A 13,968-nucleotide genomic window follows, 5' to 3' on the forward strand; every position below is an offset into this window, starting at 1 on the left:
GGAATATTCAGGAGCCCCATGTATGGAGACTGTGATACAGAGTGAGCAAGAGATTGATAATATGTAGTAGGGCCCTGGGGAGAGGTTATTGAACATGAAGTCATAAGATATCATGCCTTAATTTTGAATATGAGGACAATCTTTTTCTTTATATGATAGTTAAAATTAGACATAATTAGCAACTCAATACTCCGTGTCGCATTTCCTGAGTCTCACCTCTCCCCTCCCACTACAGCATAATCCTTCCTCAGTCTGGTTCTCTTTTTTCTGGCCAGGTTCTACCTCCCTTGCTTCCCTAAGCAGGTCTTTCCACAGAGTCAATGATCCTATTGGTCCTGCAATGAGTGGCTTCCAAAAAACGGAATAAATAATCCAGTTCTTCTACTCTGACACCCATCTTCTATTTCTTTCTGAAAATGAACTTGGATTAGTTGAATTGCTTTTCACAATTCAATTCAGTTTCAAGGGCTCTGCAGCCTCTTCACAATTTCTTGCAAATTTATTTCCATCCACTTGTTTATAAAAGGCATTTGTTTCAGAGAGGCAAAACTTAACATTGTTCTCCTTTCTCCATCACACTCACATCTTGGCCACCCCTTAGAGCCACTAATTAGCTTGATCTATTATTTTCTTGTTTGCATTTAAAAAATACAAATAGAGCTCCCATATTATTCAGAATGCAAAGTTGCTATGATGCATATTTGAAGTAATTATCTGTATTAAAAGCAGGGGTTTAATTTATTTCATCTTTAGGGGTGAAAGGATGTCATATTTGTAATTATATTTATATTTTGGCATAATATAATTATAATTCTATAATTATATTTTGATATACATTGATTTTTAGGACAGTATACCAGATATTCTGAATACAAATGCAGAGAAAGAATATTTATAATTTAATGGCAACATTCTTTTTGGTACCCACAGAGACTCCAACTTTGAAACATTTAATTGAAATGGAAAGAAAATGAAATTAGCTCTCAATAAACTTTTCCAGATATAACAAAATACTCAGCATCCTGCTTCCCTGCTGCCATGTATGTGCAGGCAGGAGCAAGCCACATGCATGTCATGCACACAATTTATTTTCTCCTTGAGAAACACGAGTTTACTCCAGATATCATGAACATACCCTTACAGTAGACCTGTTCCTCTTGAGGCCCGCCTCCTTACTAGTGATTCCGTCACCTTCAGTATTAATCCTCCGATTTTCTCCTGTATGACTGTTGCCCTATTTGACGCGAGCCAGCTTCTCCTTTTATTCACACCTTTTATTCTGAGCCAGAGCTGCCAGGGTCCTCACCCAGAGGCGGGAGTGGGGCTCAGCACAAACGCCCCCTTCCCTGCGCTCACCTGGATCACCTGGCCCTGCCCCGGGGTGTGCGGTGCCTACCTGGAAGGCCCAGGATGGTGAAATAGGGCCTGCACTCGGTGAACCCCGAGCTCTGCCTCACGCAGCTCCTCCAGAGCCCTTCGTACTGGAACACGGAGGTGACGGGGTTGTCGTACAGGTCCTGGGTGCTCCACATGTCCATCCCGGTGGCCGCGATGCAGCCCGCCAGCCCCAGGATGGACAGGAGGAACGCCACCACTTGGCATGTGGTGGTGGACATGATCCCGGCCGCCCGCCCTGCCGCTGCGAGAAGCTGCTGCCCTCCTGCTGCCGAAGGCGTGCAGCAACGCGCTCCTGAGGGGAGCTCTTCTAATCAGATGGTTTCCCTAGGCTCTCAGTATTTGCTCACAGTGTTTTCCTTAGATAGCTCAGTTTCACTCCTGGTTCAAGGGCATTATTTTTACATTTGTTAGAGAAGCGGGCCCAAGAGGCACTTGTCCTCGCTCCGCATGCCGGGTGGGTTCGGCGCAGAGCCGTGCCAGGGCGCAGAAGGACTCCCTGCTCCAGGCCGGACCGGCCTCCCTCCAGCTCTGGTTCCTCCGAGAGTGCCGTCTTCTGGAGAAGAGGCTGACTATCCCCACCACTGGGAACGTGACTGCAGACCACTTTGGCTGACCTTGCTTAAGATGGCCCTGGGAAGCACCCACTGTGCCCTGTCTTAAACCAGATTTTTCACATTTTCTCTTCACAACTCATAAACGACTTTTCACTTACATCTTCCCATTTTGATCTTACAGAAATGGGTAGGGTAGGTACTATTATCCCCATTTTTTCGGTTGTGAGTCAAGAAAAGTACAGATAAGTTAAGGGACTTGTCCCAGTGCCTGGAACCACAGATACTCTAAAAACGGGCAGGGGTGGGGCTCCCACCTCAGGTTCCAGTCCAGCGCTCTTTCTCTATTTCCATATGGAGCCGCAGGGGCAGGCAAAGTTGTCCCCACTTTTGACAACACGAAACCAAATCCTAGAGCTATGCTCTTGGTCCACAAGCATTGGAACTGGGATGAGAGAAAGCCAGGGATCCCATTGATTTCCAGCTCATGCTTTCACTGGTGCCACAACAACCACATGAGGACTCTGTGGCTGGCACAGAAGGTCCCACAAAGGCCAGAGGAGGGACCAGGGCTAGCTGGACTGAAGTCCTTCGCCTGGTCACCAAGAGGCTTAGGATCTGCTCCTGACGCTGCCCCTAACTTGCCATGTGCTGGGCACGTTGGGGGCAAACTCCTAAGCCCTTGTAGGTCACAGGTTCTTCATCCACAACATGTGAGATCTAAACTAGAACACTCCAGAGCCTTTTCAGATCTCATACACTATCTTCTACATTTTGCAGAAAAGTTTTCACTAGAATTGGTCAAAATATTAGGAATTGTATAATCACAGTAGAGAGACTTGGCTGAAGACATCAGGTGTTGTGTTTTGTCTATACAACTAAATTTTGCTAGAGAGTTGGTTGATAGATGTGGGGGTCAGGTATGTCTGGCCTCTGAATCCAGAGCCTTTTTTTTTTTTTTTTTGAGATGGAGTCTTGCTCTGTTGCCCAGACTGGAGTGCAGTGGTGTCATCAGAGTCACTGCAACTTCTGCCTCCCGGGTTCAAGCAATTCTCATGCCTCAGCCTCCAGAGTATCTGGAACTACACGTGCATACCACCACACCCAGCTAATTATTGTATTTTTAGTAGAGACAGGGTTTCACCGTGTTGCCCATGCTGGGCTCAAATTCCTGAGCTCAAGTGATCTGTTTATCTTGGCTTCCCAAAGTGCTGGGATTACAAGCGTGACCCACTGTGCCCAGCCTCCAGAGATTTTTAAAAATTTTATTTATTTATTTTTTTTGAGAGGGTGTCTCACTCTGCCACCCACGCTGGAGTGCAGTGGCGTGATCTTGGCTCAGTGCAACCTCCACCTCCTGGATTCAAGCAATTCTCCTGCCTCAGCTTCTTGACTAGCTGAGATTACAGGCACCTGCCACCACACCCAGCTAATTTTTGTATTTTAGTAGAGACAGAGTTTCACCATGTTGGTCAGGCTGGTCTCGAACTCCTGTCTTCAAATGATCTGCCTGCCTCGGCCTCCCGAAGTGCCGGGATTGCAGGCGTGAGCCACCGCACCTGGCCCTCCAGGGACATTTTAATGAGACTCTCCAAAATCTGGACCTCAAGGCCTTGAAACACACACACACACACACACACACACACTCACACTCACACACTCCAATCTGGAGAACCTTCCTGGTTCTCCAGGAAACAAGCCTCTGTGCCTGGACATTTTGTTATCTTGGGTGCACCCAGCCACCGCTCCCACAGCATTATTCCCAGCAAACACAGAAAGCAAACAGGGAAGAACTACCCATAATTTGAACGGAGGCAACACTCCCCTTCACTGCACACCTTACTTTAGGTTCTGTGATCAGTGTTTCTAGAGAGTGAAGCATAAGCCAGAAAGCCTAAAAGAAGAGGGTAAGCAACAGTTACATGATTTACAGTGAAGAAGTGTTGATGGCTGTGTATCCCTTGAGTTGAGTTACAAGGCCAGTTCTAAAAGGAGGGAAGGGGACAGCCAAAAGTGACACTGGTTTCTGCTGGTGGGCATAGATTGACCAATTAGGTTGAAAACTGTTGTTGGAATAATTCAGGAATGATTCTACCACTGTTTCCATGGACAGAGTCTATCTTACTTTTATTTCAACCAACAGGTGGGCTTTTTATCCTCATTTTAAAAATTTATTTCATTTAAAAAATTTATTTTACTTTAAGTTCCAGGATACATGTGCAGGTTTGTTACATAGGTATACATGTGCCATGGTGGTTTGCTGCACCTATTGACCTATCATCTAGGTTCTCTCCCCTCATCCCCCAACCCCTAAGAGGCCCCAGTGTGTGTTTTTCCCCTCCCTGTGTCCATGTGTTCTCATTGTTCAGCTCCCACTTATGAGTGAGAACATGTGGTGTTTGGTTTTTGGTTCCTGTGTTAGTTTGCCGAGGATGATGGCTTCCAGCTTCATCCATGTTCCTGCAAAGGACATGATCCCATTCCTTTTTATGGCTGCATAGTATTCCATGGTGTATATGTGCCACATTTTCTTTATCCAGTCTATCATTGATGGGCATTTGGGTTGGTTCCACATCTTTGCTATTATAAATAGTGCTGCAATAAACATACATGTGCATGTGTTCTTATAGTAGAATGGTTTATATTCCTTTGGGTATATAAACCATTATAAATCCATATATACCTTTGGGTATATAAACCATATATAAATCCCAGTAATGGGATTGCTAGGTCAAATGGTATCTTTTTAATTCTTTTTTTTTTTTTTTTCTGTCACCCAGGCTGGAGGGCAGTGGCGTGATCTCAGCTCACTGCAAGTTCTGCCTCCTGGGTTTACGCCATTCTCCTGCCTCAGCCTCCTGCCTCAGCTGGGACTACAGGCGCCTGCTACCGCACCCGGCTAATTTTTTGTATTTTTAGTAGAGATGGGGTTTCACCGTGGTCTCGATCTCCTGACTTCGTGATCCGTCCGCCTCGGCCTCCCAAAGCGCTGGGATTACAGGCATGAGCCACTGTGCCCGGCCTCTTTTTATTCCTAAAAAGCTCTATCGGTTTGATTTTCAGATGTTCAATTTATGACATTTGTCTAACCCTATCCCAACAATACATGTACATGTGTTAGAATACCACCAAAAACATAGATTGAAGATGGAAAAATAAAAACAATAGTTGATTAAAGTTATCTATTTTTCATCTGTGGCAGTTCCTCCTCCAGTTTCCCTATGCAAATGTTTTCCTGCGGAGTTTCAAAATAGGGAAAAATGTTACTCAGATAATAATGAATTAAATTTTCTTTCTTGGCTGAAATGGAGACAGTGTCACTTTTTTGAAAATAGAAAAAGTTAATTTTAAAGGATAAACTAAGACTATCTCTTCCTAGGCAGAAGACTGAACGAGAGGAGGGAAATTGTAAATCTACAGACTTCTTCTTCTGTGTGAAAGAAATATTGACGTGTTTTAAAACACCTGGAAGATAGGATTTTTTACTTCCTGGTAAGTTTTCTGGGCTCTGAGCAGACTACTATTTTAGCCGAATCAGCCAAAAAATGAATGGGGGTCTGCAGAGGAAAATATGACTTTCTCATTTATGGCAATAGGCTTTATTGAAACATATGGATGTATCTCTACCAGATAAGCCCGGGTCTGATTCTGTTTAACAATAATGGGGTTGGTACAACTTTGTTTAATCACCTTTAAAATGGAGCTAAATTTTTTGCTGACTTCCTAGGGGAAATCATCCCTACATTCACGTTTAAATACAGCCCTGGTAGCGTCATTTCAGGTTGTAAGCTTCCAGGAGCTTATATTATTTTACTGACATTGGAGAAAACATTTCCACCACTTTTTATAACACTGTCTATGGTAATTAGGCAAAAAAGGGTGGCATAGATAACAATAGAAAATATTACAGCTAGGAATTAGGAAGAAGTAAAATGAATACACTATTGAGAAAAATAATTGACATATCTATTAATTTTTTTCTTCAAAAATATTACTACATTATATATCCCTAAGTTTTAATTTCGCCTTTTGGTGTTCATAATAGAAAATTTGGAGAGAATTTGAACAAATTGCTCACAATTTTAAACCCTAGACAAAAATATTTGGCATACTTCCTTCTTATCAATTCTCTGTATGTGTTTTTTACATAATTAAAGGATAATACAGTTTGATGTTTTGCTCTTTTCACTTAATTGTATTAGTTTCACCAAAGCTCTTGTAAACATCATTGAATATGAGTTAGTATTTCATTATATAGAAGTGCTATTATTCACCTATTTTTGTATAGTTAGATTGTACCTTCCCCCATTTTTTTGAATAAAAGGCAGTGTCATGATGAAGATCTTACAGATAACTCTTTGTCAGCATTTCTGATGACTCTTTTAGGATAGAGTCCTACGAGTGAAATTAAGTTGTCAAAAACTGTGAAGTTTTAAAAAATCTTTTTTTATACACAACCATATTGCTTTCTATGAATTTTATCCTAACAGCAGTGTTTGAAAGTCTTGTCTCTTTACATCCTAGTCTACATTGTGAATTGGGCAAGTTATATATGTATATGATTACTTGTTTTAACTTGCATCTCTTTAATTACTGAGTTTGAGTCTTTAAAAAAAAAAAAAAACGAATATGAGTTCATGTCCTTTGCAGGGACATAGATGAAGCTAGAAACAACCATTCTCAGCAAACTAACACAGGAATAGAAAACCAAACTGCATGTTCTCACTCATAAGTGGGAGCTGAACAATGTGAACATATGGGCACAGGGAGGGGAACATCACACACCAGGGCCTGTTGGGGGTTGGGTGGCAAGGGGAGGGATAGCATTAGGAGAAATACCTCATGTAGATGGTGGGTTAATGGGTGCAGCAAACCACCGTGGCACATATATACCAATGTAACAAACCTGCACATCTGCACATGTGTCCCAGAACTGAAAGTATAATAATAAAAAAAAGTTCATCATAAAAATAGAAAAGAAGAAAAACAAAAACCCAACAAGTTTGTATGAAGCATTTGATTTTTGTTCTTTTCTTGAATTATCAGTTTGTATTCCTTCCTCATTGATTTACTAGAATTTTAGCACTTTTTCTGTCAGTTTATCTGAGCTACGTATTTGTTAAGGATTTTAACACATTGTTGTAATTACTAAAAACATCTTTTCCCATTGATTATTTGCTTTTAAATTCCATTCATGATTTAGGAAAAAACATATAATGTATTTTATTTTATGTGTTTCCTGGTGCCTGGTACATAAAGTATGCTCAATAAATATTTGTTGAATGATGTAGTCAAATCAATTTACTTTTTCTTTGTGTTTTCCTTCACTATTTCTATGCTGAGAGAATAGTTTCCATCTAGGAGATAGTTATTCTAGAATTATTTTGTAATTTTAAAATGTTTAAAATTATCTTATATTTTAAAATATTTAATTAATCTAGGATTTACTTTGGTATATTTGTTAGTCATACTGTAATTACTTTTTCCTTCCAAAAAAGCTAGTCAATAACTTCTGCAGCATTAACTAAATAAACTTCCTTTTTCTTCATTGCTTTGTAAAACCTTCTCTACCTTATATTCAACTCACATGTATGTCTTTCTGATTTTAGATTTTGTTCCATTAATCTGTTTGTCCATCCTTATGCCAAAGCATACTTTTAACTTTCAAAGCTTTAAAATTTGGTTGAATATCTGGCAGCGTTAGCCCATCACTTTATTATTCTTAAAAAAAAAAACAAAACCTTTGTCTCTTTGTCTGCTTCTTCTTATACCTAGACACTTTGTCAAGTTCCCATGGGGAAACTCTTACAGGTATTTTGATAAGAATTCTTGTAAAGGAGAAGAGCTCAGGCTCTGAAGATTGCCTGTATGGTCTGAATCTTCATCCTGCCATTTGCTACCACAGTGCCATTAGGCAAATATTTTAACCTCTTTGTGCTTGTTTCCTCACCTATAAAATGGAGATAATACTACTACTTACTTCATCGGGTAGTTGCAAAGATTAAAGTATGTATAGGTAGTTTATCTAAATTTTTTTTTTTTTTTTTTGAGACGGAGTCTCACTCTGTTGCCCAGGCTTGAGTGCAGTGGTGCAATCTTGGCCCACTGCAACCTCCACCTCCTAGGTTCAAGTGATTCTCTTGCTTCAGCCTCCTGAGTAGCTGGGACTTCAGGCGTGCACCACCACGCCTGGCTAATTTTTTTGTATTTTTAGTAGAGACAAGATTTCACCATGTTGGTGAGGCTGGTCTTGAACTCCTGACCTCAAATGATCCCCCCCCCGCCTTGGCCTCCCAAAATGCTGGGATTATAGGTACGAGCCACCATGCCTGGCCTAAATTTTTATAATTATTTAAGTTATGTATATTAATACAGGCATATAATAATTTCTTTAAAGACATTTTTATTATTCTGTCTCTCCAGCTAAATCACAACAGGCATATGTTAATTTCTTAAAACAATGCCTGGCACATAGCAAGGTCTTAATAAATTGTATTATTATTATTACATGTTAATTAGAGACAAATTTACATTTTAATAACATTCCCATCTAGAAACTTGTATTATATATTTCTACTAAGTCTTTAAAAAATTTCTTAGTAAAACTTTTTTCACTTTGATTTTGCTAAATATTTAAACATATTATTCTTAAGTGTTTAACGTATATCACTGTACTGTGCACTCCACCTTCCCCAGCCCATATCACACATAAGCAGAACTAAGTTCTTTTAATTTTCTTAACATAGTACACTCTCTCATGCCACTGTGATTTTCCAAGATGATGGTCTCTCTTTCTGGAAAACCCTTTGCCTCTTTATCTTTTTGGGTAATTCATATCTGTTGTTACTGACTCAGTGTAGCTGTCATTACTTTTGGAAGCCTTCCCTTTCTTCATGGTCTGCACCCTGTACCAGACATGGCACTTACTACAATTTATTGCTGTGGTTCTTAACCAGGGATGATTGACCCGTTAGAGGACATTTGGCAATTTAAGGAGCCATTTTTGGTTGCCATAACTGGTGTGGATGGGTATTGATGCTACTCTTATCTGGTAGATGGAGGCCAGAGATGCCTTTAAATGTTCTACAGTATGCAGGAGAGGCTCCTACAGAAAAGAATTATGTGGCCCACAATGTCAATAGTGCTGAGGTTGAGAAACTCTGTGTTGCAATGATCTGTTTACTGTATGTCTGTCTTCCTAGATTCATGAGTCCTTTGACACCTATATTCCCCATGTGCAGACTGCCTGGGACAGTGTAGGTATTCAATAAATGTTTGTTGAATGAATAAATATTTCTTCTAATGCCACAATTTCTATATTGTTGTTTTATTTCCTTACTATTTCCATGTGTGTGAAAGGACCAAAGGCCTTTGCTTTTTGTTCCTTGATCCCTCCAAGAAGGGACCTTGTCTAAACCCAGTCAGTCCAGAAAAGGTTGACTACTGGTTACGGGCCTAGTGAAATGACTTTGCCCGGGAAGGTGACTACCAGTTAGTTCCATGCCTAGGGTTTCTCTGGAGGATTTGGTTGTATCTGTCTTCTTCCCTCTGAGCCTGAGGGTCTGTGTTTCCATCCTCAGGGTATGTTAGCTTCTCAATGAAAATTTTAAAATTCCATACTTTCATTTCAATGTAAATGAGAAACAAAACAAGAATGTTCCAGATCCTTTGGCTGACTACTTACGGATTATGTTTATGTTGGTGTTTATGATCATATTTGCACCAGAGGACAGCCAAATGACATCCTCGATTGTTAATGAACGGAGTCATGTAGCTTAAACAGAAAACAGAATTGGGGGAACTCCAAACTTAAATGCCTGCACGCTGGTGGTCAGTACATTAGCATCACCTGCAAGCATTTCACAGGCCTGTCTTTGGTCAGACCTGATTGCAACAATTACTGGTAGTAAATACACAGCAAACAACTTTTTTTTGTCTAATTCTAGAAATAAGTGGGTTAAGATAACCATTAGAGCTGGATTTCAGGAGCACCACAATACAACCTTTGCTTAAACAAGCAACACTATTGCAGAGAACTATCAAGTCATAAACACCTCGTTACCCCAGACATGAGAGAATGCTTTGCTGAGAGGGTGGTGGCTAAGTGAGGCGTGATTACCTTAAAGTTAATATTATTTTGTAAAACACTTCTATGTGAATAGAGAATCTATATTGTTCATATCAAGGTTGAACACTAAAACAGGTGAAATTAAAAAAAATCCACTTGTTTGAGGCTGTATCTTTGTCCTGTTTCACCCCAAATGAGAATGAGCACTATCTCTCACACTCAGTTGCATTTTACATATGGACTTATTCGTTTTTTAGTATTATGTATCTTACATTTGCAAATGTGGTTTTTGTACTTGTATAAGACATATGCATAAGGAATTTAAGTCTATTGTTATACTTGTATATATTAAAATAACATTAAAATAAGTATACTTTAGATCAACCTTGATGGTATGCAAGAATTTTTTCTTTTAAAAGGGACTCTATAATCTATAATATTCTCTTTGAAAAATACTTCTATAAACTATCTATTAAATAGTCAAATAGTTTTATTTTACACACACACACACACACATACACACACACACGTTTTAAGAGAAGGCATAACAGGTAGATTCAGTCTGGTTCATTTTTAGATCTTTGAGCCTGGGCAAGTCACCTTGCTCCTCTGAGCCTCCATCTCTCTATTTCTCCAGCATAGGAATGGGAGGATGTTGCTGGGCGTGGTGACTCACGCCTGTAATCCCAGCACTTTGGGAGGCCAAGGCGGGTGGATCATGAGGTCAGGAGATGGAGACCATCATGGCTAACATGGTGAAACCCCGTCTCTACTAAAAAAAAAAAAAAAAAAAAATATATATATATATATATATATATACATACACACACACACACACACACACACACATACATATAATGGGTGGATGTTGACAGCTGTTGTTAGTCCAGGACCCCATTCAAGGAGAATTCTGTATGGGCCTGCAACATCAGACTTAGGCAAGAGATGAGAACAGGAAGGTGCTTCTGCACTGGGAATTTCTACCTTGGGTCAGGAGAGATTTCTGCTTTGTGTCTTAGGGCTCGCTATTAGGGCTGCAAGCCAGGGCTTAGGTGCAGAGAGGACAGGATTTTAGCTCTGGCTACATCTGTAAGTGTCCTTGGGCAAGTTACTCAGAATCAGTTTTCTTGTCTTAAAAAGTTATAATTGTAGTACCAAACTAACAAGGTGGCTGTAGAGATAATACAAAATATTGTAAGGCAGTTGCCTACTCAAGTGCTAGCACATGATTTGTCATTGTTATTTCTCCTTTGTGAAGCAGAATGAAGCACTCAGATGTCACTGTGGGTGCTGTGTGTGGCATGAGGTCAGCCATAGGCTGATTCTCCCCACTATGGCCTGTAACTGCATGGACCCAAGTCCTAGCCACTGGGCAGGTTTTGGGCACTTTGTATCTGCAGTGAGGGAGAATCTCAGTGGCAAGTGGTTAGACCAAGAGCTAAGGAGGGGTCAGCAGGACATAGGAATGTGGAAGTGGTTCACCTTCCTTCTGGTCCCTAGTGGAGGGAGACCCCACTGACCAGCTGCCAGTTACCCACCCATCTGGCTCACGTTCTGCTGTTTATACCCAGTCCCTCCTTCCCACTTTGGTTCTACTGCCTTTGCCTTCAACTGTCCTACTGATTCAATCTCTTTTGCATCTTCTTGCCAGATTAATATCCATGAAATATCACAATCCCAAACCAACCAACCAACCAACCAATCTCTCAATGACTTCCAAACACCTCAGCCTGGCATCCATTGCTCTCCATAATCGTCCCCACAAAAACGTTCTTCCCCAGCCAAGGTCATTCTTTCATTGCCCCTGAGTAAGACTTGGGTGGTGGCACCCTCATGACTTTGCCTATGCTGTTTTTCCTTTCTGTATTGCTGCTATCTCCAAATCTTAACTCCTTTTCACAAGACACTTGTGGTTTTTCCACCTTGACGGAGTCTTGCAGTTTCACCCTCCTCTCCTGCCGCACTGGCCCTCTGTCCCCCTCACTTGGCATATTGTCATACCCAGCCTGGTGCACTCTTTTATATTTTTAGGAATGGTAGGCCCATAGATTCCTGAGGTTATAGGAAGCTCTCCATAAATAAGTGTTGAATGTATAAAAGAATAAATCACCCTATGATTCAAGTCTTCTCTTGTTACCTTTTTTGTATGTCTAAGTCTTGACCCTGGAGTCAAATGGCAAATTCCTGGAGGAGAAAGCCCCATCTTTTCTATTTCTGATCCTGTTTACATTGCCAACCTTAGGTGAATGCCCCTCTCAAGACTTCAATATGTATTTGTGAAAGAAACAAATAAGCAAAATTAAAAACAAGTTTATTCATTGTCTTACTCTCTGAGTGAAAGACATTTTTAACATTCTCTACTCTTGTGACTTGAATTTTTCTCTTAGTTAAAATGACCAATCTACTAAGCGAGTAAACACAATCCTTGTGTAGTGAATATGCCAATCCCTGGAAGGGGGCACTACAGCCTGCAACACCTTTCCCTGCATGGCAGAGCCCATTTGCCACAGCAGAAGCCCCTGTGCAAAGAGCGCCCTGAGTCTGGTTCTTTGTCGCCAGTATTTTCTGGAGGTCAGGAACCTGGAGCCCCAGAGCAGGGGCCCATCTGACGTCCCAGGGAAACACAGCCACCTAGTTCTTTTTCTCTGCCTTCTTCCTCTGCCCCATTTCTATTGCTGCTGCTTACTTAGGTGTCCCTGGAAGCTGAGGTCAGGCACAAGGAGGCCTGAAGATGGAACTCTGTTCAGGAGATAGGCAGTCCCCAACTCAGTGAGGGGGAATCCTGGGGTTGAAGGAACAAAGCGCCCGAAGTCTGGGCCTCCTGAGTCCTGTTCCTATGGGTATTGAGACTATGCCATTGCTCACATAGGAGTCATTGAAAAAATAAGTTCCTTTGGGAGAATTGGGCACCATCCAGTTAGGGAAACAGGAGCTCAGACAGCTCCAGAAACTTCCTCTCCCTAAGGTTCCTGTCCTCCAATTCCACCCTGGTGCTGGTGGCTGTTGCCCCTGTCAAACATGAATCACAGTTCCTCCCCCGCAGCAGTCTCTGTCATGGTGCCCAGGCAGAGACTGCAGTTTCCTCTCCACCTCCAATCTTTCCCTCCAGCCAGCCAGGCACCTGGCCCTTACCTGGCAGCCCCAGCAGGGTGAAGTAGCCCCGGCACTCGGTGAAGCCAGAGCTATCTCGGACACAGGAGCGCCACAGCCCCTGGTAGTTGAATACAGCTGTCACGGGGTTGTTGTACAAGTCTTCAGTGCTCCACTGGTCCATGCAGGTGGCAGCAATGATGCCTGCAATCCCAATCAGTGAAACCACGAACCCCAAGCCCTGACAGATAGTCACGGCCATGGTGGCACACAGTGTCGACACAGAGCCACACGACAAGTGGACAGCGCAGTTCTGAGACTGCCGAGTGTATGGATGGGGTTTTCTCCAAGAGGCTAGTGCACACGTCAGGAATGGACCATGTAATGGAGGCAGTTACTCACCAGTGCCACCTGGGCTTGCCCTACTCCTTTATCTATTGAAGCGAGATAATTCCCACAACATGGTACCAAGAGTCATTTGTTTTCCGCCATATGTACACTCTACTCACTGTTTACCTTTTGAGGGAGTTTCTTTCCTGATTAGCCAGGTTCCCCTCTGTAGAGGGTAAAGCAAGTGCAGAGGTGATTGCCTGGAAGGCACTGTAGATTGATCAGGCAGGGCTTCCAGTAGTTAAGCCACAAGATACTTGGAGACACAAGGGCTTCATCCATGTGGCCCTGGGGACTGAGATACATGCTGCCACCTTAGTTACAAATCTTAGGTAAGGCCGATTATGAGGCATAATAAAGTATAGTTGATTCTCATTAATCATGGCAATTACATTCTATAAAGTCACCAAGAACACCGAATTAGTGAATACTGAATCATTGCCCATTGGGGAAGTACAGGGTCAGGCTCCC

The 13,968-nt window shown here is 41.8% G+C and overlaps 1 protein-coding gene across 2 annotated transcripts in view; it reads right to left on the bottom strand.

The window, feature by feature from the left end:
- CLDN18 (claudin 18) overlaps positions 1–13,514 on the bottom strand; it is a 33,976-nt gene extending 20,462 nt beyond the window's left edge. Inside the window, exon 1 of one of the 2 annotated variants that reach the window (XM_033212552.1) lies at positions 13,150–13,514. In XM_033212552.1, the coding sequence (XP_033068443.1) occupies positions 13,150–13,369 (220 nt within the window). In that variant the 5' untranslated portion in view covers positions 13,370–13,514. Of the gene's footprint in view, positions 1–1,396; positions 1,831–13,149 lie in introns of those variants that run through there. The other variant, XM_033212551.1, reaches the window with a different exon arrangement.
- Between the last annotated feature and the right edge of the window lie 454 nt (positions 13,515–13,968).

This window comes from Trachypithecus francoisi, unplaced genomic scaffold (genome assembly GCF_009764315.1).
Source record: "Trachypithecus francoisi isolate TF-2019V2 unplaced genomic scaffold, Tfra_2.0 Lachesis_group0, whole genome shotgun sequence".
Lineage (NCBI taxonomy): Eukaryota > Metazoa > Chordata > Mammalia > Primates > Cercopithecidae > Trachypithecus > Trachypithecus francoisi.